Source organism: Falco punctatus, assembly GCF_963210335.1.
Source record: "Falco punctatus genome assembly, chromosome: 7".
Taxonomy (NCBI): Eukaryota; Metazoa; Chordata; class Aves; order Falconiformes; family Falconidae; genus Falco; species Falco punctatus.
The window spans coordinates 66126784-66152304 of NC_137587.1; the positions used below are offsets into that span (position 1 = coordinate 66126784).

The 25521-nt window shown below is 40.6% G+C and overlaps 1 protein-coding gene across 4 annotated transcripts in view; it reads right to left on the reverse strand.

The window, feature by feature from the left end:
* The window catches only part of ADAMTS17 (ADAM metallopeptidase with thrombospondin type 1 motif 17), a 207042-nt gene that overhangs the window by 22843 nt on the left and 158678 nt on the right, over positions 1 to 25521 (reverse strand). For all 4 annotated transcript variants that reach the window (XM_080397204.1, XM_080397203.1, XM_080397205.1 and 1 more), the window contains 5 exons: positions 24014 to 24171; positions 19960 to 20119; positions 17816 to 17951; positions 4707 to 4911; positions 165 to 317 (listed from right to left, as the gene is read on the reverse strand). In XM_080397204.1, the coding sequence (XP_080253330.1) occupies positions 165 to 317; positions 4707 to 4911; positions 17816 to 17951; positions 19960 to 20119; positions 24014 to 24171 (812 nt within the window). The remainder of the gene's footprint in view (positions 1 to 164; positions 318 to 4706; positions 4912 to 17815; positions 17952 to 19959; positions 20120 to 24013; positions 24172 to 25521) is intronic.

Consider the following 25521-nt stretch of genomic DNA (forward strand, 5'->3'; position numbering starts at 1 on the left):
GGCGTAAGAGGAAAAGTTTAAATCCCAGCAAAACCTCCAATTAAAATCAGTTAAACCCTTCCTTTCCAAATATTTAAACTTCAAATTAATGCAGACAGCACACAGAAGCATAGCACAGAACATCTTTGCACTTACAAAGAATACCATGTAGTGTTCACTGTTACCTTAGACCAATCGCCTGTTTTCCATTCATAACAGCCTGTGTGATCCTCACACTCTTCCTCATCTCTTGGCCTTGTGGCTGCATCACATTTTCCTTGAGAATTTGTGCATGTCACTGTTCTTTTCTGAATACCCTTGCCACAGTCTGCCGAACACTGCAAAACAACAGGTATTTGTCTTCTGTTACATGATGCCTAGAAATGATAACTTTTATCTTGGTAACATAACTAAAAGGAAAAGCTGGTTTATGAACACAGAGGAAAACTGATAACCCACAAAATTTTCTCCCAATAATCTAAACCCCTTTCAAACAGGAGTGATTTGAAAAGCATGATATCTGTTTGTGAAATATTTTACTTATGAAAAATGGTGATTCTGAAAATCAACCTTCTTTGAACCTTATCAGCTGGCATTTTGCTAGAATTGGTGTTACAGATGAAAAACCACTAAACCTTGTGTTTAAGAGCTCATCATTCATACTGAGAAAAGACACACTGAGTTTTAAAATACAGAACTGCCACATCCATTGCTATATCATGGGAGTAAAATGATGGGGGTAAAAGCATTTTTAAATCACAGCACTACGAGACCACTGCTACAAACACATTTCTGCAGTACGGTTTGTACATACCATGGCAAAGTCACAGTTCTCACACATTTCTCATGTGAAACACATACATGACCTTCACTCTTTGCCATATGCTCATCACTACGCTAGTTCTGAAGAACTTCAAATGTACAAAAGGAATAGCTCAGGAGAGGCACTATTCAGTGAGCCACAGTGTTGTGATCAGCTTCCAAACATGGCCAGCAAGCTAGCCACAGACATCAGCAGGGATGAAAGACGGACTTCCCAACACAAAACATAAGCAGGAACTGTTTGAAGTCCTCTGAGAAAGCAGCAGGCTACTAGAGCTGCTAGAATCAGTTGCTGAAGGAAGACTTGATACATGCAAAAGCACTCTAAAAAACATTCATGCGAGTGAGCACAGATTATCCACAAATGTTTTTTCTGGGTACTATGCAAGTAGCTTCCAAAGAGCAGGATATCTGGTCACCCATGTGTTATCTTTGCCAAAGGTTGGCTGGAAATGATGTTTTACTGGGGAATTGGTCTTGATTTCATTGACTGCTAGGTGGGTAAAGGACACTGGCATGAACTGACAAAGAATTTCTGTTTCAAAGAACCAGTTCAGTAATAGAGTAACAGATCTGCTGATGCTGTCACAGCCATCTAAATGCATGCCACTACAAACCAGCATAACTAGTCTCTCTGCTCTTCATGCCACTGCAGTGGTTAAGAGTGAGAAATTTTCTTGAAAAGCCACTGGGGACAGATGGGTGGAAAAATGATATATGTACCAACTGAGATAAAAACTAACCTCCTCTAGCATGTCAAGTTCTCCCCTTCAGGGGATCAGCATGGAAAAAACAGTTGATTTGACACTGAATAAATAGTGAAGATATGAGATATTCTGTGAGGTCTTTTGAACGTATTCCAAGAAGCTTCTCCATCCAGGGGGTCTATGCTGGAAACAAGCATCAGCTTGATATAAATTACATCAAATGGACAAATCTCAGCATGCCTGTCTAACTATCTTAAAAATACAATCCAGGCAGTTCTGACCTGCTGGCCTTGTTAAGGACATGAATGACAAGCGTTTATGAGCTGGCAAGCAAACAGACATGCCTTTAAATACATCGGAGCACTACAAAGTGACTTCTTGAAAATCTGGGAAACCTTCCACTTAATTTACTATGTGCTGCTCATGGCATGACCTCCTTACGGATGTAACATCTTTGTAACAAGCACAATTGTATAGTTCTGCTAGATACAGGGATGAATTCTTTCAGGCTTTGCAGAATTCCAGAAATTGCTTTGCTGGACTCCTCAGAGCACAAGACTTGCCAGAGATCCCAAGCTGGAGCTCCCTAAATGGTACCTTAAAGCCATGAATTTGCCCCAAGTTGTATAGACTTTCCCAAATTATATATCATTTTCCTCAGCCCTCAGGGTGGACTCCTCAGGGTTGCACTCGTTCATCTCAAACTACAAAGCACAATATATAAAATCTTTCAAATGGTGCAATTTACTCAAAGTAAATCAAACTGAAGTGGGAGTATTTTTCACAGTAGGAGAAATCTCTAGGTGGGTTTTACAAGCAAGTCTGGGAAAAACACCAACTGTTTGTTCTTCCCACAAGCTTTTAAGTAATTCACAGATTAATACTGCATATACTTTCCTAGACAAAACAGCATTTGCAAAAGGTTTCCAACAGATCTTTGGTGGTCACATATAAATCACCCTCTTTAAGAGTTTTTTTCTTTCCCCAAGTCCTCTGTTTTCATGAAGAATTGCTTAACATATAGATTTTACAGAGATTCCACAACAGAGCAGTCTACAAATTAATGAGCGCAGTCCCTGAGTGTCCTGCTGAGATCATTAGGTCTTATTTTATTAACAAATCACTTAGTCAAATCCCACAAGATTTTGTGAAGGACCAACACAACTTTGCAGTTAAGACACAGCTCCTTTATTTGAAAGAAATCTATATTTTTTTCTACTCTAGTTCCCTAACAGTAGAAACAGTCACCTTTTTCTGACAGTATTTTTGTCATTACAAATGGGTTCAGCAGTGTTTTGTCCAAAACAACCTCAAGTTTTTGGCAACAAAAGGGGAACTTAATTTTTTCCACAACAAAGATTGCATTGGAATTTGCTTTAAAAACACGGATTTTTGGTTGGGGACCAGACATCAATGTGGTCAACTGTTTTTTGTTGTATAACCAAAAAGTTAAAAACATACATGAGAAAATGATTTATAAAATGATACCACTACTGTGATATTTACTCCACAACATCAGATTAAAATGTTAAGGATTAAAGTGATTACCACTGAAGAAAGTCCTAGTTATGAGAAGTGTTCAAACTGGCAAAGCATCAGAATGGTCCTGGAGTCAACTGTGCTACATAATAGCAGAAATGTGCCAGAACAAGAACCAATTTAAAATCAGGAGTGGGCTATTACAGGCACGACAAAAGGTAAATAAATTTATCAAATAAAAAGTAAGCCAGTTACTGAAAATATGATCTAAAAATATGATGTATTTGCAAATGAATTATGTGGTCAGAAATATGGAAGATTTCCACTCTGGAAAAAGTCTTGTAACTTGACTTACTCTGTTTCATAAAAAGGAGAGAGAAGTGCCTGGGACTGTCAACAAAAGACCCAAGTAAAAAATCCCCATATAAACCAGGTAGGAACTGTAAGAATAGTCTCAGCTATAAACATTTCAGCTGGTCCAGCTATGAGAAATAAAGAGGGCACCATCTGAAAAGGGTTACTCCTATACAACGTACAAAAGACCTATCAGATAACATATTAAAACTTTGATGTGTTTCTCCACATCTTTTGAAATGAAAGAACTCAGAAAGAAAACAAATCTCATGCATTAGTGAACAGGTACCGTGTCCTACTGAAAGGAAACAGTACTCTCACTTAACTATCATCTCACTGGCCAAACAAAGATTTCCTGTTCAAAAGGTGGACAATGGAGCCATGTTGTGTTTGTTAAGAGACGCTGTTTCTCAGTGCAAGATCCTTTGTATCCTGAGCTTCTGCAACTTTTTAAGCACACTTCTAACAATAATATTTTGCAAAAGCTCTTTCACAATGCTTTAAACAGGAGCTCACTGTTTCAAAATAGAGATAAATAACAAGGAAAGATCCGTCCCACAGAAATGACTGTTGGTGGACAGTCCCATAACACAGTCAGTCTGGAATGAGACTGGTAGAGCTGTAAGTACTGCGCCAAGAGTATTATCTCATTGTTCAGATGAGCCTAACAGATACAATTACCAAAATTAACACGGACATCCCCTTAGGACTGCTACTCACAAAGTACAAAGTTGCCCTGTATCAGCTGAGTTCTAGTCATGAACTGTAGGCATACTCCCGGTTCACTCTGTTGCTAAACAAACACAGGATGCCTAGACCACACATCATTTATATCTGAAATGCATTTATAATATCTGAGAATAATTTATTAATTCTAAAACTGTGTGGAGATGCATCTTTTATACAAAGTATAACCAGCTTTTCCATGTTCCTGGAATTACACAAAAGAAGTTGGATAACACCCAAAGATTGTACATTCTCTGTAACATGCAGATGGTTGATAAATCTGGTATTTGTTTCAGACCACATTTAAATGGAGCCAGAAGCCCTGGTGGGTTACTATACTTTTGGCCTCAGGTCAGTGAAATGTTTGTTCCTGCTGGTCAGAGTTTTCAGATAGAAAGATACAGTTACTATAGCATGATATCTAAAACCTGCCTTAATAACTCATCGGGTATGGAATACAAACCTCAGCACCAAACTGACCATCTCAACAAATGACAATCCTACCCAGTGCCCCAACACTATGAGGCACCGAGTATGCTGACTGTGAGAACGTGCTTAATTTTAAGCACTTCGCTGGATTACGGCCAGTGTATCCAGAGCTGTGTGGAGTCTGGCTCCTTTCTTGATTCAAGTTCCTACCTTTGACCACTCCGATGCTTCCCAGATAGAAAGGCAGTCCCGTCCTTCACAGCTTTGTACTGTTGTTGGTTTGTTGCCAAGGCAGTAGAGGTCTCTCGTGTTAACGTAGGTGCCATTTTGCAGCTGATAAACACAAGTTACTTCCCGGTGCTGGACACCTTTCTCACAAGTAGCAGAGCAGGGACTCCAATGGCCAGTCACCCAGCTGGGAAGAAGCCAGAAAAGGAATGTTTAAAAACTGGTGGGATAAAACATTAAGCTTCACTTAAAAGCAGTGACAAATGGACAACTCTTCCTAGATTTGTGGGTCCTTTGATGATGCTATATTGCTGTCGCGCTGAGATCATCTGATCACCTTTGGGAGATGAAGTGTGTGAAGCAGAAAATTGCTGGTATACAAGTGAATATCCACTCCTCTCTCCATGTTAGACAGAAACACAAACTCTGCATAGTTCCCTTTAACGCCCAGTCTCTACAATGTGGCTGCATTTTTCACCTCAATTAAAGACAGACTTGTCTGCAGATTACCCTATCCCACAAATATTGTAGCCTTTGAGAGATACCTGGAAAAACGGCTCGTACATCTCATGCACATCTTCGCTGTGCAGTGGAGCTGTGCAGAGAACCTATACTTACCGCATACAAACAGGGATGATGCTACAGCCAGACACCTAGCCCAGCCTGGCTTTCCTCCACTCCCTCTCTAGCCTGCCATTATATGAGCTCAAAGCATATATATCCTCTACATCCCAGACTATTGGGAGGCAAAGACAGCTCCTGCCTCACTTTTAGTTCACCCTTTCACGGCCGCTGATGAAATTTCACTTTTCACAGTTGGGCTTTCCAGGATGTTTAATCAGAATCTCATCTGTTTGAAGATCATGGCATTAGGGGCCTCAAAAATGGAGAATAACTGGCCACGTTCATTCTTAAAAAGCCTGAATTGAATTTAATTGCTAAGGCTCAAGAAGCACTCAAAAACCCAAGACTTTCCTTAGAGAAAGGATCCTACAATGTTGTTTCAGAGGTGCCGTAGCTCACAAGGATGTGCCATAACGCAGCCTGGATGGGAGCATTTCTCTGAGCCTTTGGGATTCATTTACTTTGTAAGCACATTTCAGCTGCCATTTCCTTCCCCTTTGATCAAAGGGTGTTGGGAACAAATACATGGCCTTTGTTGTTGTTGTTTGCTTTGTTATGTCTTTAAAGGCTCTTTGGCAAACACCCAGCACAAGGTTGTGAGGTGTCGGGGTTCCTCCAAAGTAAGGAACGCATGGCTGCTATGAGCAGTCCCAGCTGTGGGCACGCAAGGGAAACGAGGCACTCTCACCCTGCCGCCTTCCAGCCCAGCGTACGGCCAACCGAAAGGCTCCCACTGACTCCAGCGAGTGCTGTAAGCACCACTGTGGTTAGAGCTGGGCTAGGAGGAAGTGAATAAAATGTCTGTGAAGAATCTGAATTAGGAAGTATGTACGGAGGGACAATTCTTTTCCTAAAGACAAACAGCATCGATATTTATGCTTCCTGCAATCTGTCAATGTGGAACATGTTCTCTGTAATTACAGGCATTCCTGTATGAAGTGAAAGACTGGAACAATAACTGTGCAGGCACTGTGCACCGGAAGGCTATCATGCCTTTCTCACCAGGTAATTAACCTTCTGGTCTGTTATTTAGGACTGTCATCAAAATTAGTATCCTTACACCATGAATCTTTTACTTGTCACCCAGTCCTGGGTTGTCTATTATGATAAGTGGCTCAAATAAGACTTCTCAAAAACGAGTCTGCTCAGAAATACTATGTGATTTTGCTGAAGGGTCCCATATTTCAGGTAGAGCACCATATGTGCCAACTTATTAACCAAATTTCCTTTGAAATTGCTGTGTAAACTTCTCCTAAACAAATAAAACAACCATTTTCCATCTTCCCATTCCTGAACAGGGAAAAATCAGTTCAGCACACTTTGTAGAAACATCTTCACTTGGTGCAATTGTCAGGCATTCATTTGCCAAATGCTATGACTGATGACCTGGTGTGACAGCACTGACGACTGCATTGACAGTGAAGGCAGAAGCCATTTGGTTTGAGCAGGATGGGATCGGGCAGGCTGGCCATCTGTCTTTTGTGGAACAGGGCCCCGCTCAAATGTTCCTGTGCATTAAAGCAGTTGACACATCTGTGAATTTCTGTTGGCTAAAACAGCTGGCACAACACCAAACGTGTTTCTCTAGACAGTAGTTTTGGTGCATCTCTGTGGCTGAGTGCTTGCTATTTTACTTACAGAATGGGAAAATGCCAGCTGAGTAATCGACTACTGGGGCTGAAAAGCTGACAAAAATAGCCTTGAAGTGCAGAAATTAGTGTTCATGAAAATTAATAGCCAGGCTCCCTTGATATCAGCTGGGCTCTGCCTTGTCAGAGCAAATGTGGAGGGAGTTATCTATCTGGGTGAAGGAACCGCTCAGCAAGGGCATGCATGGAGGGGGCAAGAGTGACTTTGCTTTATGAGCTGAACGTGAGTCACCGGGCCGGGAACGGTTTCTGTACAGGCTCTGCTGAACTAATATTCACTTCAGCACTGTACTCCCACTGTGATCTACAGCTACTGGCAAAAGAAAAAGGGACTGAAAGCAAAGCAGAAAGATAAAAATACATTCTTGGCAGAGGCTGTCTGTGAGCTTGCATTTAGGATGGGCAGCACGCAGTGTGCCAACTATTTCCAAGGTGCCTTAAGAAGTAAGGTTATGACTTCCCTTTCAGGAAAAAAAATGCCTTTTTCATATATATTTTTTTGGTTGTTGGATGGGAGAAATCACCTCGTTTCTACCGTGTTTGGTGTTCTCTAGTTAGTGTTGCTCTAGCACAGATATGACACAGTGTAACTGGGAAACTGGCACAGAAAACCCAAATATTATCATCATCATGAGAAGAATGATTGCACAGGGCATGAGCCAAACCCCAGGGAATCAATATAAAGCTGTGCCTGTGGTGAAAATGCAGTCTCCAGCTTTTTTGTCAGAGTGGCATCTGTATGGCCAGCTTCAGCTACCGATCGACTACATCCACCCCTGGTCCGAGCCCAGTGGTTACAACAAAGTGGGGCAATGATGTGAAGGATCACTGAAACCTCACAGCTCACTCTGTCTGACTGGTGACAACGGCTGCTTACGTGGAATCAAAATACTTAGAAATTAAAGGCTGTTTGAAAGTGGTGGTTTTAGTTTCATATCCAAGAGACAAGTGGCAGATTAAATATTTGAAGAAGAATAATAATATCAGTAAAGTAGGCTATTTTCAAAGGCATCAAGGGGATGATCACTTTGACCACAAAACTTCAACCTCTCAGTAAAATCTCTGCTTGGTTCAATGGCTTGTAAAATGATCTGGCAAACAAGTAAATGCGAGTCGTATGTGCAGCACTGGCAGCATGCTGATGTTCCTCCACAGTTCTCCCAAAGCTCCCTTCATAAGCAGCTGAAAATATATTTTAGTGCCTCTGACACAGAATCACTGCAACTGTATTTCAACCACATCATTCACAACCAAAGTGGAAAGATAAGGGATGTATGGATGAAGTGATTAAATATGAAAATTCCTGCCAGTTCGTATTTGGAAAAGGCATGTGCAGCAAGGTATTAGCATAATTACTATCTGCAAGTAATATACATACAGGGAAGAAAAATGTGATGTACAAGTAGTATCACATTATGGTTACTATTAAATTATACTACAGACAGATTTTCCTCTCTATCTGTCATTACACCTTTTGGACACACCTGGATATGTTTAAGAATAAGAGTTACTTTTCGTTTTTTTAAAAAACAGTAAGTATTTTTTCTTATGAAAATGTAAAAATAATTCCATTGTTCTAACTCAAAACACCAAGCTAGCTCTGTACTATTAACTAAGCCAATTAACTGTTATACACTAAGCCCTGTGTATATCATGTAGAGCATTTGGCTTCCAGTTACATTTTAAGCCTGTAAACTGATCTTAGGGATTGCTTGACACCACAGTTCTTTTCAGTTTGGTCTTTCCCTCCCAGGTTACAACCTATGTTCTGTTGGACCATGCCAGTGCTCTAGCTGGAGTCTCTGGAGAGCTTCTCTTTTTCCAACAAGCACTGATTTACGTGACAAACACACTCCTTTTTCTCACAACCACTGGGATGGCTTTATCCTTGGCATTATTTTTTGTAATCCTACCTCTATAGAAGACTCAAGAGCCAGATGATCCCTGCTGGTGGTTAGATTTAGGAAGAAAGTGACGAGCTTTTTAGCGCAGATTTTTCTACCCAGTCAGTGGCTGTCTTTCTAGCTAAAAAATGCCCACAAGGGTGTGTTTTTCTATAGCCTCAAAAAGCTGGGATGGGCAGGACATGCAATCTGAGAGGGCTGTTTTAAATCTGTCTTCTGAGTCTCACTCAACCTCTGACCTCTCAGTATCTCTGCTGAGGAATTGGGAGTTCTTCTTCTAATCTGCTTTGGCAACACTCATCTGGCAGGCCCCTGGAGCAAACTTGAAATATCTTTTGGAGGTTCAGTTCATCATTTGATCTTTCTATGGTCTGGATTAGTCATTAACCTTGAATTATCCACTCTACCTACTTGCCTAAGACTCCCACATTTTCTAGGAAAAAAACTGTCTACAGCACTATGCACATAAACCCAGGGGAGATGAATGTCTGCAAATGAAGACTTGTAGCTAAGGATTTGGGAAAAAGTGCCATGAAGATAAAATGAGTCAAGGCTGAAGGATGGAATGGAGGAGTGCAATTAAAAGACCTGAGGCCACTTTCAGAGATCTGTAGCCTTTTATAACATAAAGCCATTACATGTTCTAGGGTAAATATTGCAGCCCATTAAATTTCACCTAGTTATATCTGTCTTGAGCCCCACAGAAGGCCGGTGCCTGCAAGCTGGTACTGTTCTGCTAACTAAACATCCATGACATATTCACACATGCACTCACTATCTACAGGGATTGCATTACTTTTGTTCCCTCCCCAATGCTACAGTGAAATTAATTTTCCTGCTTTCACAGTAATAGCTTGGATGTGATCAAAGGCACATTTGCAATAACACAAATGTTTCTGTTTTTATTAAACCTGGTTCTTTAGAACTGGCTCTTAACTACAACTAGTTATGAGCCTGTACTACTGCTGAAAAAAGTAACAGAGGAATTTACTACTAAACAAGACATAGCTGGTCTGAATAAGCACTTGTGACAGAAACTAATCTAAAGCACTGTAACGTGAGGCTTCTATTTCTAATAGATTTTATTGCATACCTTTTGGTTTAACGTACACTGTTGCACTAATGTACATGTAAGGGTAACTCCATGTCTAGTTAGCACATGTCTAGTTTTGTCTTTAACACCAGTTTGTGATGCAAAATCGTGTTGAAGTTGCTCAGTTTTCTGAGGCACCTGGGTGAAATTGTGGCTCTACTGATGTTAGGCAAAACTCAGACCAGCTTGCAGTGGGGCCAGGATTTCACACTGGATAATTTTAACAAGGACAATTGGAAAAGATTTCTGAGAATCAGTCACGTGGAATTGACAGTCAGATATTTTTTGCTTACAGCTATCAAACTAAGTTCATGTTTGAATATGCAGAAGCAAGAAAACACTGTTTACAAATGGACTCATGATTTCCATGGAACACGCACACTCTACTATTGTATCTTTCTCTCCCTACACACTTTGAAAACTCTTCACTGTATCTCTGTTATACTGGGGTCAAAATAATCAGGTGAATCTTGATTTTGGGAACAGGTTGTGCCACACCCGGTCACTAGAAGTTGGGGTTTTTTTTTGGAAAAAAGTACAAGGAATCTAGTAGAATAATACAGCTGCTGATGTTGAAAGTAGGACTCCAAGACTAACATTCCTGTCTGATTGCCTTTATAAACAGTGCTCAGTAATTTTCCAGTACAGTAGTCATTCTGCTAACGGACTTGCCAACTTTCACTCACACAGGTTTCTTTTTTTCTTTAGTGATTATCATTTTGACAGCTTTACTTTTTTTTTAATTTCTCACCAATTATAAGATCAGCCACAAGACAATGTTTTATAATTTACAAGCACCTTGGGAAGTTGTTTTTTTTTTCAAATGGAAGACATTGTATTCTCCCTCCTCCCTCCTCGAAAATGAGCAGATGGCTCAATTTTGGAGGACTCAGTGTGGTGTTGGTGTCCTTCTTGCTGGCAGCTGCCTGACTACACTAAGGCACAGAATATCAGCACTCTCAGAGCCCTTTTGCTGCGAGTTACCCCTACCCTGATCCACTGGTTTACCTTTGATAGGGCAACTGGTGTCCAGCTCCATTCCCTGCCTTTCAAGGTAGGCAGTGCCTTTTCCTCAGCTCACACCACAGGTTGCAAACAGTGTGAAGAACATTACAGCAGGCAGCAGTAGGAGTGAATTTCACAATTAAATATTTTGCTAGATTATCCTGCTAATCCTTCTTTGTGGGTAAAGAGTGTGCTTGGCCTGAAGAGCCTCAAACCAAAGAAACACAGATCATTTAACATTTTAAAACAGGGCAACTATAAGGTTGTTGAGTCAAACATTATAATGGGAAAAACTGTGATGTAAGCCAGCCTGGGTGTTTACACCAAAGCTAAGAAACCTGTCTCATGACTCCATGTGAAAACTAATGCCAAATTAACTTCTGCTCTAACAAGTCATCTTCAATTATTTGATGTAAATGCATTCAGCAGTAGCTAACAAGCTCTCCTCATTCTACTCTCTCCCTGTTCCCAAGCCTTCTCTCCTTTTCCAGAATTGCTCTGCTGAGTTGAGTTGCTGGATTGGCTTGAAAATATCTTTTTGTCTTTCAGTAGTTAATTAATTACCGATTGCCTGTTGCTGCCTACAACCGGAATAAGTGTGATTTTGTCTCCTTCTAGTGGATGGTGACAACCAGAAGCGCCCACAACAGGACATCAGCTCGCAGTCACAAAGGTGCCTCCTAGAAGTGTCTCGGCTTTCTGGTCTGCAGCATTTGGCTTCTACTCCTGCAAGACCTGCCGGAGACCTGCTGCAGCTGCCCAGGGCCGGCAGCCCGGGCTGGTGTCCCCGAAGAGCAGCCACCAGAGCGCAGCATTGCCCCCTCGCTCAGCCGCCTGCAGCCACCGAGTCTTGCACAGTGTCCAGCACAGTCCTGGCAAATTCATTAAGCTCAAACTGATTCTAGAGATCCCAACTCCAGTTTTGGGAAGTACTTCAAAATGAGCTCTTACGTGGTGCCTCCTTGGATCAGAGGGTGCTAACATTGCTATTTATGCCAGATTTCCAGGCTAAAATGATTTGAAACCCTCCTTACGGCTGTTCCTTCTTTTCTTTTTTTTTCATGTAACCAAATTCAAAACACACCAAAGGAGATGTTTCTTACTACAAGGAACAGATAAGGTTTTGAACTTGTTGCCATTGACCCTTGTGGATGATAAACATCTGTACAGGTTCCAAAAGAGTCTGACTGCATTAATGACAGAACATAATCATTTGGAACCATTAAATGTCTAGCTCCGTCCCTTCAGTTAACAGACACTCCCAATATGTCCCTCCAATTTAGTATAATTTCCATACAGCCCTGCAAGTAATTTGCTAACATTCCCAAGGAGATTTCCATCATACTGTTACCCCCTAAATTCTACTATTTGCAAGACTTCTACCTCACAAAATAAATTCAAAACTGTTCTGCTCCCTATCTACCTGTGATGATAACACAAATAAACATGGTGCAAACAGGCCAGAATCAGGGAGACAAACTGATTTCTGTATTCTTGGACTGTTAAGCAGAGCATGGTCACAGGCGGAGTCTAAAGGGAGAGGTGGACTCTTAGGCAGCAAAGGTCATACAGATAAGCAGCATGAGCTTAAATCAGACCAGGAATCAAAGCAAAGGGCACTATCCACCATCGCACACTGAGTCACCACGCTTTGAGCAGTCACTAGCCTTTCAGGCAGGTTGGAGAGGTGCTGAGCCAGCTGGGGCCTTGGCTGAGTCTTATAACTGGCTTCATTTTTTCCCCAGCGGGCACCACTGTGGTGAGTGAGCCCTTGGAGAGCACAGTGTTGGATTCCAGTCCATGATGGAAAAGTGAAAGGAGGATAGAAGGAAGAAAGAAAGAAATGATCCCTGTAGAATTCAGCATTCTCAGCAGCGCGACAGTTTTTAGAGCAGACGAGGACATAGTGGTAAATGGATGCAACATAGGTTTCCTCCAGGCAAGACTTATTGGTTCTCTCTGATTAAAAGAACTGATTTTTCAGACAAAGGAAATGTGGTAGATTTAATCTATTTGATTATCAGTAAAGAAATCCTTTTGCTGAGCTGGAATGCTTACATATGTTGGATAAACCGGTGATATGCTGGGAAACATGGATATCAATGTGCAATTTGTATGGAAGGTGAGAGCTGGCCACAGTGTAGTGCTATAAAGGAATATCAGGCATGAAAGGAATTTAGGTTAGTTACCAGTGGACTTCCTGAAAGATCTGTCTTGCATTCAATCTAATTTAGTATGTTCATTCATGACCTTGGCACAAAAAGAAGAAAACTGCTGAAAAATTGGCAAAAATGCTGACAATACAAAGTCTAGAAGCATTGTCAATGCAACAGAGGATTAGGATGTCATACAGAAAACTGAATAACCTTGACTACCGCAATAACAGAGAGGATGCAAATTAATAGCATACAGTGCAAGGTTGTGTGCTTAGGGACTAAACCCAAGCATTTCTGTGTTAAAGTAAGATTCATATGTTGAAACAAATAAGGGGGAATACAACTAGCATGACTGTAAGCCACAACTATTATGCAGCCATGAAAAAAGCAAAGCATGTATCAGGAGAGTTACTGCCGATGAAGACAGGAGAATGTGAATATATATGTAAGAGCTAGAATGGACTGAGACTGGAATTCTCCATACAATTCCTGTCACCTATGCGCTCAAATTACGAATATAAATATTGTAAATTAGAGCACTAGTAAAGAAGGTGACCAAGGGAATGAAGAATTGATGCATAGTCTCTGACCCAATAGGAAGTTAAAGAAAAGTAATGGATTAGCTCAGCAAAATGATGGAAGGACGAGATAACGTTGATTTGCTGTATCATATGGCACTTAGCCCAAGGCAAAGAACTAGGGAGGGAAAACACTGTGTAAGCAAAGGAACAGAGCAGAGGCAAGAACAAATGACTGAAGAATGACAATGAATAATTAAGGCTGGAAGTAAAAGATCTTGACCCACATGAACAGCAAGGTCACAGGAGAGCCTTCCAGTGAGGGAAGGAGACTGTGGAGCTAAATCAGTTTACGAAAAAGGAGTCTACGATATGCTGCTAGTAGTAGCAGAAAACTAAGCCTTGGACTCAGGAGATACTTTCAAGTCTTAAACAGTGAAAATAAGGGCTCAGGTCTCCTGTGGTTTTCTGTAGACGAAGGCAGGGATTTCTGGTTTTTATGCTGTTGTTAAGCATCTGTGTAGGAACACCACATATTTAGCAGGTCCCTGAAAGAACTCAACCTCTATTAATATCTATTACAGCAAAGAGGAGGAAAATTAACAGTGTTTGCATACAGGCCATTACAAGTCTAACAGTTGGGAAATTTCATGTGGTTTTGGTTCTTTTCCTGCATTAGAGGGGAGCAGTTTCATATTCATAGACCCAACCATGCATGCTGAAGTGTGTGGCCACTGGCCGACCTATGTTTTCAGTAATAACAGCTGATGTGATCTGTGATTTCTGAGTCTTGTGCCAACATGAGTGCTGGGTTTGCCTATATATTTGGGTTGGTGCTCAGTGTGCTGGAAACAACCCATACGCACCGCATGCAAGAATCCAGATTCCATCTGGTTACAGCAGGGTTTTGTAAAAAATATCTAAAGAGCTAGGCAAAGGATTAGAATAAAGAGGTGCTAATAGGGTGCAGTTGGGACAGGAAAGGAAGCTGTAAAGAATTTAATGGAAAAAGAGGGTCAAGGAACATAAAAAATAAAATAGGAAGAAAAAGAGGCATTTTTTTAAAAGGTGAAAGAGTAACAATAATAAAGAATGAAAGATTCTTTTACTTTTGCCAGTTTCAACAAAATCCTTAAGAAAATTCTCTTCTCTGACGTTTAATTTTAAAACATGTCAGTGTATCCAATCCTTTTTTCAATCATGCTTTGTTTTTTTCAGATGCTGGGTTGCAGAGTTCTAATCTTCTCCTTGGCCTCATGAAACTACTGTCCCCTGCCCCACGTTATTTGCCTCTCCCAAGAGGTGGCTGAAGTTCAAAGGGTATCTAATTTGCAAAGCACTTTGGAATCGTGCTGGAAAAAAGGCACTGTTATTAGTATCATACCCTTTTCTCCTTCAGATCACTTTATATATATATATATATGTATATACACATGTGGGTTATAATTGTTTTCTTTAATTTTTATTACAATCTCAACAGCAATAGCCTCATCCTCTTCCTCCATTTATACAACATTATTTCACCCCATCCCAAAGAGTTTGCAATCCAGATTATACATGGATTGAAAAAGGAAGTAAAGGAACAGTGTGGGATAGTGAATTAAAGTCACACAGCACATCCAAAAGAGAAACAGACCAAGTACCCTATGACCCAGTTTTGTGCTGGCCATAAGACCCTTCTCTAGAGAGAAATCCTCTGTAAGGTGATTCTCTTAAATTTTGAGTAAAAGTGTAAATGTAGGTCAAAACGCACAAAACAGAGCAGGTTTGCTACAGAAAGGAAAGCATTGTTTCTTCTTCTGACCTCAGGTAAAGGGTTTAGGTCTGAGTGGAAACGGGAAAGGACCTTATTGTAACAAGATGCTACAATAATTTTACTTGAAACCCTAAAACAAATTCAAGACTCATAAAAAAAAGCATTGACATGGTGAAAGAGAATGGTTTCTTTAAGATGTTCTTGGTCAGAGAATATGCTAAGCATGCATTTCTAATATCTGGGTGGGCAAACGCAAGTGGAAATTTAAATTCTACAGAGGCACAGAGAATGTGCTTCTGAAAATGTTTCCAGTTAAAAGCATGTTAAGTGTGAAAGTGTAGTCTACATGGAAGGAGTGAGGCAGTGTGGTCTATCAGATCATCAGCAAGGATTTTGTGGCCTTTCCGGGTACTAAGCACATTTGGTGTTTGCTGTCATTGCTCTGAAAAAAATGGACCAATGAGGGTGTCACTGTACCAGTGCTAATTGCTCCTGCAGAGAACTGTGTTGAATTGTGGCTATAAATTGCCTGGTAACTCCACACAAAAGAAAGGATACCCTGGAATAACATTAAGGGTTGGACCTGAATCCCCAAAGGAACACAGTCTGGATATAGGAACAGAGTATTCCTTTCCCAGGAGGTTTTGTGTGATTTAACCTAACCCACAGGCAACCCTGGGCAGGCAGCAATGTCATGGAGACAGCGTGCAACAAGGAGGAGACTTCAACAAGGGCTCTGGGTCACGGAGAAACGCACTGAGAAACAGCACTGTGGGTCTTATGGCTCTAATAGACCTGATGGCCAAGACCGCCCTTTGTTGCTCTCAGCTAGTAGAGGCAGAAGCTGTCCACTTCTTCCACAGCTTTGTATGCTGATTTTCCTCACCTCTACCACCTGGAACACCTCCGTGTACCTGCCTGGGCTCACTCCAGTCTCCTCCCAATGGCTTCACAAAAGGTCTAGGGATGAAATATTTCATGCCAGGGTAGAAACACAAGCAGATGTTCCCTGTTTCTGTCTTTCTGAAAGAATGATATAATGGAAATCCCAGCATCACTGAATTTAGGGAACTTCCTCATGGAAATGACAGTTGCTTCTTTGAAGTCATTAGGAGTCTGGCTCTCCTTACACACCTAGAAGCACGTGGGGTATCTCGTTACACCTTTCAGTACCCCTGAAAGTTGTATGGCCACAATATTGTACAGCAGCAATAACAGGCAGTGCAGACAGAAAATGAAACAGACTACCCTTATTGATGGATTACCTGACACTGGATTTCACTGCTTCAGGGCACTTTAATCAGAGTGCAGGTCTAATTAGAGGGAACCGTGCTGTTTCTCATTTTCTCTATTGTTTCTGCCAGCACAATTAGCTTTGTAGGTATGTTTCCCTGGCTTGTCTGATTATAAAAGATGCAACACCTAGCAGGTTGTTTTGAATACATTTTTTTAGATATTGTTGAGCTTTGTCCTAAATGGGTTTTATGTTCTATATACTATGAAAACTGGATAGTTTTGATAAACTTTACTGCAGACCAAGAGTGAACTTTTTTTTTAGTAAATAAATGGAACAAATTAATTTGCCTTCCTGTGTTTTGTCATTTTGGCCAGAAATATCTTTTTTTATACAATACAGATCAAAACTGATTCAGCAAAAAGTGCTTGCCAAATTAAAAAGAGTGCTATTTATTACTTTTAGAACTTATTACTATTAGATCTCTAATTATTGCTACTGATGCAGAAAAGCTCCCTTACTGAGGAAAGCATCTGAAATGTGTTTCGTCATCATTTCTTGACTTCAGCAAGGTACAGCAAGATTCCAAACCTATGCAGCTGTTGCTAGACATGGCACAAACTTCACATGAGGAAGAGACACTCTTCACCTACAGACTCCCAGTCTGAACTATGCTAATACAAATCAGACATGCAACACAGCAGGTCAGCTACAGTGCTTAAAGGCTGGGAGCTGCCTGCGAGGTTTTTTTGTAGCACTGTTTCACAATTGATCAGATCCTACTCTGTGCTGATTAAAAACACCAAAACCACGTTTGGATATGCAGTCACTGCACTCTTGTCTAACTTTATAGTGCATGTTGCTCTGTCACCCAGGAGGCAGCCAAGGGGAAAAGAAAACCATCCCCAAACAATGGATGAGGGTGGCTTGCATGGAATCTGGCCTTAATGACCATACATTAAATGGACTCCAAGGTAATGAAAATCTGACCTGCTCAACAAAAGGAAATTAATATTACAGCTGGTTACTATGGTTAACAATGTTTCCCAATACTTTTAGACGTTTTCACCAGGTTCACCAGATGGAGACTTTGGAAATGGGCAATTTGTTAAGGAAAAGGATATTGGGTTTTATTATTTTTTAACTCCTTACCGTGACTGGCAGGGGTGCGTGTTACATTTCCTGACCTGGGGCTCAGGGCGATTCACTCGTTGGCAGTCACTGTCATTCACCAGTGTCATGGTCTTGTTAATAATTCGAGTACAAGACACAATGGTTTTCCGTTCACCTACAAGTCAAATAAAAAACAACTCTGAGTAAGGAAACCAGTGGCTAAGAACAAAACCATATCAACTCAACCAAAACTTAAAAGCTAGGAGCAACCTACTATCTCTACAAGATGTAATGTACACAGACCTACCACCTCTGCATGCAATCTTATTTCCCACTTCTGTTTTACCTTTGTAGTGTTCTGGTTTTTTTTCAGAACAGCTACAAATCTTTCCCCAATAATTGTGAAATTGACTGCTATGCAGGAACAACACATTAGGCTTTCTCTTTCTAGTATTTAATGTGGAAACAATCTTGGAAACAATTTGCTTTCATTTCTGGTTCCTCTTCCACATGTAGCTGTGCCCTGTAATCACCTAGGACAGATGTGCCAACTATGTAAGCTGAAACTACACAACCATCCACCCCTCAGTGACTGTAATGACAGGACAGCTGCCTCTTGCTGCTCTCCATTCAGGAAGAGTCAGTTTGAAAAGGAGCGACCAGGGTTCAAGAGTGATAGACTGAGCTTGTTCCTATTTCACAAAGTGGTGAAATTAAGCCACCAAAATAAGTTATTTCTCATCTCCTTGTTCTCCAGATGTACTACTTTAAAACCCCTGCCAGCAGGAGACATCTTAGGAGTAGTCAGCGTTTCTCACACAAACTGTCTGTGCATCAGGACATTCAGGAATGGCAGCAGCATGGCCCTCAGGTTTCAGCCTTCTGCTGTGTGACATCAGAAAAGCTGTGCCTCAGGGGGGCATGACAGAGCATGACAATGACCAGTTGTGACAAGGAAAATGCCATTCCCCCACCGTGTACTTTTTACCTTACCACTAATTATTTTGGTTTCTTAAGATCCTCTTTTAACCCTGAGTCTGCATCAAATTGAGTTTATTCATGATCTGCAGCAGATAATAAAAAACAACTCAAATCCTGTTAATGAATTATAAAAGTCTGTATGGAAGGAAGAAGGCCCTTTTCAGCTTGGATAAGTAGTAAAAGCATCTAACAAGCAAAATATAAGAGGTGAATTGACATCCAAGCTACTACTGGTGGGTGCCATGTTGCCAGGTACTGATTTAATTATGTGGCAGGCTAGAAACACAAATCGAAAGAGCCACAAACAAATTTCCTACTCACTCATGTGATGGTGTAATGGCTTTAAGAAATTACTGTTTAAATATATGAGTAAAAGTGTCCACTTTAAATGGAGTTCTATTTACAGGAAAAAAACAAATCCATGATTTCAGTACAGTGAGGGCAGTAAGCTTGACAACGTGAAGATGAGCACTCTTTCCTTCTGTCACATCATATGATAAATAATTGGGTGGTTTTTTTAATTGCTGAAGTGAAGAAAGACTGGCCAGAATGCATGGAAACGATGTTTTCTCAGGGAAATCCGACTTCTTCCAGCACTGAAAATTCAATGGACAGTGGCTGACAAACCATTCTCTGGTTTCACAGGCATCATTTTCCCCCAGGGTTTCAGCAAATCTGTCTCAGCACATCCTAGGGATCATCTGAAAAGTGTGATTTGCCATGTGTACTCCCAGAAAGTCTACCCCACATTAAGAGCGTCTGATGCAATCTTCAGGAATTGTCACAGCACCACCCCCCCTGTTTCATCCCTGGGGAACCAAGTGTCTTTCAGTGAACATGCCTGAACACCTGTGAAAACTCTGCTCCAAGAATGTGACGGAGGCTTGAGATATGGGGCTGCACACGGCGCCTTGAGTCATCTGTGGAGCACTAATCCAGGTGCAGTCCCAGCCTACGGGTAACGAGCCGACAAAGCAGTGTCCCTGCCAAAACGCTGGGTGAAAATTAACTGTGGGGATGTGGATGATAGCTGGGAGAGCTGGTGAGAATGAGCTCTCCTTTGAGTTCATTATGGCAACATCCATTCCCATGGCCAGTTTTCTTCATGCTTTGGCAACACTGCCTTCTGCAGGCACCTCTCTAATGCCTGGTGTCTGCAAACACCAAACAGCAAGTCCCACCAAGCTTCCAAATAGCCTTACCCCCTCCACACTGCACACTGCATCCTTCCCATCCGCTGTGCGTCCAGATGTACAAAGAATCCTGTTGCTTTTCTGGCTCGCTTCTGTTTTCAGCAGTATAGTTTACAGGAATGGTGTATTCATAATGAATTCCATAATTCTGGTCATGAAATAACAGCACCTGGTTCGGCAGGAAAAGAAAGCCTGTTACAACACACTGTGTACTGGGAAAGCCACAGACTGCAGAGACAGTAATGCTGGAAATTCTGTCTCTGGCCAAAATTTCTGAAATATAAGCACCTCGTGAAAGGCTTATCTAGAAACCTGAAATTACAGTGGTAGTGGTAAAACAAGGCATCTGCGGGAGCAACAACTGCTTATGATTTGTGACTATTCAAAACAGTCATGGAGATGTTTAAACCTGAAATATGGTTCATAACTTTGTTTAAACCTTAAATGTGATCAGCAGGCCACTAGCTATCTAAAGAGAAATATAAGACAACAGGAAGCATTACACCAGCAGTTTTCATGTAACAACTATTTTAATGAGCATCTAGAGTCAAAAAGTCACTCATCGTGTCTGTTCTACCCTTCTTTTCTAGAAAGCAAGTTGTCGGCAAGCCTTATGCAGAGACTCAGGCTTATGGCTGGGGACCACTGTAGAGAATGGGGAGCTCTGGGTTAACGCTGTGCTATTTATGGATCACGGTCCTGGACAGCCTGCTCTACTGAGCAGGGCAGTTGGATGAGACAACCTCCAGAGGTCCCTTTCAACTTCAACCATTCTGTGATTCTGTAAGCTGCAGAATTTACAGAAAGAGGAATAGGGAAAACTGCTTATTTTTTCACCACAGGCAGACGACAGTTCTGGTACTGTTTTGATTTACGTGTTGGGTTTCATTTAGCTCTCACTTCCACTGGCTTGGTCAGAAGTGAGTAGAAGATACCCCATGAAGTATGAGGTCCATGGAATCTGAGTTACCACACTATTAACAAATATCATAGAAGTACTACCGTAATGCTGATAGTATGGCTTTAGACTTATACTTATTAACCCATAATCTCAGCGGCGTTAGGAGAACTCTGCTGGCTCTTGTCACCTACTGAAATAGGAGCAGCACCTTATCAAATGAGATATTTTAAGCAGGGCTATCATAAGTGAAGCAAGCAGCTGCCCAATTAAAAAAAGCAAATTTGCAAATGCTATTTTCACAAAAAAATAATTTTCCCATTCAAATTTGCAGAAATCACTCGTACTTAACCAGTAATCTCACTAAAGCTGTCACAAGCTCATTTAACCAAAAAAATAACATGTGCTGAAAGAAAAGGTCAGCTTGTAGCCACTGACATCCTGGAGGTCTGTGCAATGAACACCGTAGGGCTACACAAACTCAGCACCTATGAGTTGCTCTGCACAGGGCATAATCCTGGGCAGAAAAGTGTCTTCCAGAAGATGTGGGGAACAAAGATATGATTTTGCTTCAGCTACAGAGGGAGCCTTACTACTGGAACTGAATACCAAGCTTGAAACTAGCCAGCCATCATTGCAGTTTCAAAGATGATTATCCTTTTCTAAACACAAGTCAAAATACCAGGCAGTCAGGGGCAGAGAACTCAAGTTCTGCTCTGGCTTTCTTTTAAGTGCACAAGATATGAACAGCATGTTCTACAAAATTGATCAATCAGTCTTGTCTAAAGGATCTTTACACTCTGGGAGTGTTTGGTTGTCCTCCGCTGCCGAGAGGAGGTCTAGCACAGGCCTAGTTACACAAACATTAATTTCTCCAAGAAATATACTTACAGCAATTCACTTGAAGAAATGCCTCAAGTATTAAAAACCAGCTTCTAAAAAGAAATTCTTATTATCTCAATATGGGTGCAAGACTAGTGAATCTAAAGGCCCATATGAAACCAATTTCATGCAATTTCGTAGCCATATATAATTGGGTTGTGTGTGTATATGTGTGTATAATTGGTTTCAAATGCAGGTCACAATGGATTGACTGAAGCTTCTGGCTCTTTGTCAGTCCAGTGTATTCCACCACTGTTTGAACAACAGTTTTCTATTTAGAGGTTACTGGTAACCATCCTGCGTTTCTTGCGTTGAAAGAATGAAACCCACTACCCTGTATGAAGGAAAAGATTAATATCTGATTTGAAGAAAAGACTTCATGTCTGCTTTGTTTACGACTGGCAGTGATTTTAAGCCACATATTTTTTTAATGGTCTGGTAACTTTTAGTTTCCTCCTTTTTAATTATTTCTGGGAGGGAAGGTGAAGAAGGAAACCTCCTCTTCATTGCTTTCGTTGCTTTTCATTGAGAGGAGGAAATTTCCTCCTCTTGTATCTGCTGAAAATGCCAGTCTGTAGCTGGAGAGGATACTCACAGAGACCTTCACAATCACTAGTTTTTTACATTAGTTACCTACTGCTTATTGAGAGGGAAATGACAATTTCTTTAAAAACAAAGCTCTGCTGATGCTGAAGTTCACAAAATCCTTCTACTAGTTTTTACTGCAGTGCATCTCAACCAAATAGTCCTCTGGAAGTTTCCAAGAGCTGGCAAAGGAACCCTGCGCAGCATCTTCACAAACGGTACCTGTGCAACTCCTTTTTCTTACATGAGGTTAGGAAGACCTTGGCAGTACAAGACACTGTCAGAGTCCTGGTTTCAGGAGGAAGACTTGTGTTAAGGCCAAAGTCAAGCAGAAGCTGATTTTTCTGATGATGAAGGCTCCCGTATACACCTGTTTTGTGTGGCCAGACCTTGAATTACGTGGCTGAGTCAGGAAGGTGCTAGTGTGCCCAAACCTGCACTACAATTCCAATAATAACCTCTTTGAATTCAGCTTTACACCAGTCAGTACGTGAACCTGGTAAACTCACTCATCTGCCTGAGAAAGCAAAGACAAAACACCACATGTTCCTATGCAGCATATTTTGACACAGAGAAAGTACTGACAAAGTGGAGTAGTATTACAAATTTTTGTGTCTGTGTGAAAAGTTGAAGCAACTTTTGAGCTTTTCAAACTGGGCCATGAAATGTTGCACAATGAGCAAAAATTCAGGTGATGAAAAGGAAAGACTTCTGATTTTTAGCAGTACTCGCAGATAGCCTTCAGCGAACAAACATGGCAAAAAGTCGCAAGGAAAAGAAATATCACACAAATATAACTGGATTAAAAAAGTTACAGGAAACAATGCATACATTAAAATACTCTATGTTTCTATGCAAACCTTGCTATAGAAACTGTAAAGCTTTCTGCAGACTTTCAACTAGTAACACATATATGAGACAGGCATTATTACAGCTGTCTTACAGATAGAAACTTTAAGGTTACCACCAACATTAAGGGACTGGCCCATGAGTCACCCCATCACCCACTAGTGACAGGACTGAGACTACAATCCTGTTCCTCTCACCCTTGTGGACTTCTCATTCATGTTCTCATACAGCAGCCCTACGACTGTTTATAAAATGACATGCTTGGTTAACAAAAGGACTATGCTGAACATTAGGAAAACTTTCAAGAACACTTTAAAATACATAAAATAGAAAAAACAACATAAAGAAACCAAGGTACATTTCTGTGTGTGACTAAGTCACTACAGAGGATAAAATTGACATCTATCATCTGTACATGCCAAAACTTCATCTCTTCTGTCAGAGAAATGGTGTATTTAAATACAGAATACATTCTGGCATAAACTGAGAAGATATTTTGGCAGATATCCTTTCATGTGTGTGAGTGGGTATGTCCATGAAATAAAGAAGGTGCCTGAAAACCTACATCCTCTAGAATAGACCTATCATATTGTCTGTGACACATTACAGTGGACTGACTTACTGGGACACTGCATGTTCTCCCAGAATAAGAGCATCATTTATTTTTAAGTAGGGAGCTGGGTTTTTCCAGCCCTTGCCATGCTGCAAAAGAATGTAAAGAGAAGCACTACAGCATACCTTTAAAAAACTCTGGTGAGGAAGCAAACAATCAAAATTTAACTTTCAGCTAGGATATAAGCCCTTTATGTTGCATCACTTAAGAAACACAAACAAAGGATATAAAGTTACCATCAAGTGCAGTGGTATTTTAGTTGGTCCTTTGGCAGAGATTTTCTCCCACAGACCCCTTCGCACGTACCGGACAGTAGTGCCTGCGATCTGAAACTCACCAGGAAGCTCAATTTTCCAGTCGCTGTTAATGGATCTCTTACTGGAATCTTTTAAAGCTGGAATGAATCAAACACCATGGAATGAAATGTAAGCAAATTTGTAATTACAATATAAACTATTAAGCTTCTTTCTCAGCCCACCTGAAGTACAAGATGCAGTAGCCTTGTAATGGACATAAGTTTAAAAGAAAAAAAAGTATACTTCTAGCTGACTCGTCATAATGCTTCTAACTTGGACATATTCTGTATTTCAGTTGATGAAGGCATTTCTAGTTATATTAGAATTGCTATTAAGTAACAGTAATGTCATATAAACTGGTCTTGCTAAAGTTTTACTACCTAAAATTGTTACGTTATGCTTTCCAAATAAGCAATGTTCTCCATTTCAAAACTCTGAGGCTTCCTCTGTGCCATTCCACTGCCAGAAAATTTAAAGGGAAGAAAAAAAGAGTGTGCAGAAGGAGTTACAAAGGAACTAAAAAGAAGGAAATATAACTACCCACTGTCCTTGAAAAAATTGTACTAATTTAGGACTAAATTGTAGAAATCTTCCACAGTTTGACCTGTTTCAGGAGCATGTCCAAAACCTACACATACTTATGGCATATTGTTGAATTCAGTTACATATACAGCCCTGCTTTTGCAAAGGAAATCTTGCACAACTGAAATGTTTTTCAGCAAAAAGAAATTTAACTTGGATTTGAAAATAATATTAAAATACTACAGCATTGTACTAATAAGAAAGAACCACAAAGCAGAAGTGACTGACTAGGAAAGTGCAAAACTTACTAGCCCATTTTCTTTAACCAAGCTAGGCAGAGTGCAGACTGTAAGCAAAGAGCATAATTAGAGAACAACCAGTTAGAGCCATAATTCTTCCTGGAATAATCTCAATATTATTTGTCAAAGGTTACATGAGAAACATGTAGGCATGCATGTAAAATGAACATGCCCGGAATATCTGGTACATTGAAAATTAACATGTAGATAACTTTAAAGATTTTTTTCAAATCGAACTATTTAGATTTTAATCTTAGAAAAATGGATGGTACCATAAATTTGGACAAATATACCAAATTGGCAGACATGATGTAAGAATCTAATACCACAGAATAGCTGCTTGGGTATAACCTGAAGATACTTCTGGTAAAACCCTTACATACTTGCAGTGTTATACTCTTACAGCTATTAAAACTGGTACTTGGGGTGAAACTATGAGAGCACCAGTGGCTGTAAACCGAAGCCTGGTTTGCAAGGCAAGATCTGTGTGCTGTTATGTAGACTGCCCAGCCTGAGACAGCTTAAAGTTTGGCAGCAGCTGGGTTCAGAGATTCTCATTCAGACAGTATATAAGGAAACCATTTCTAATCTTCTAGCGTTAACATAAAATTTATAGATCATTTATCT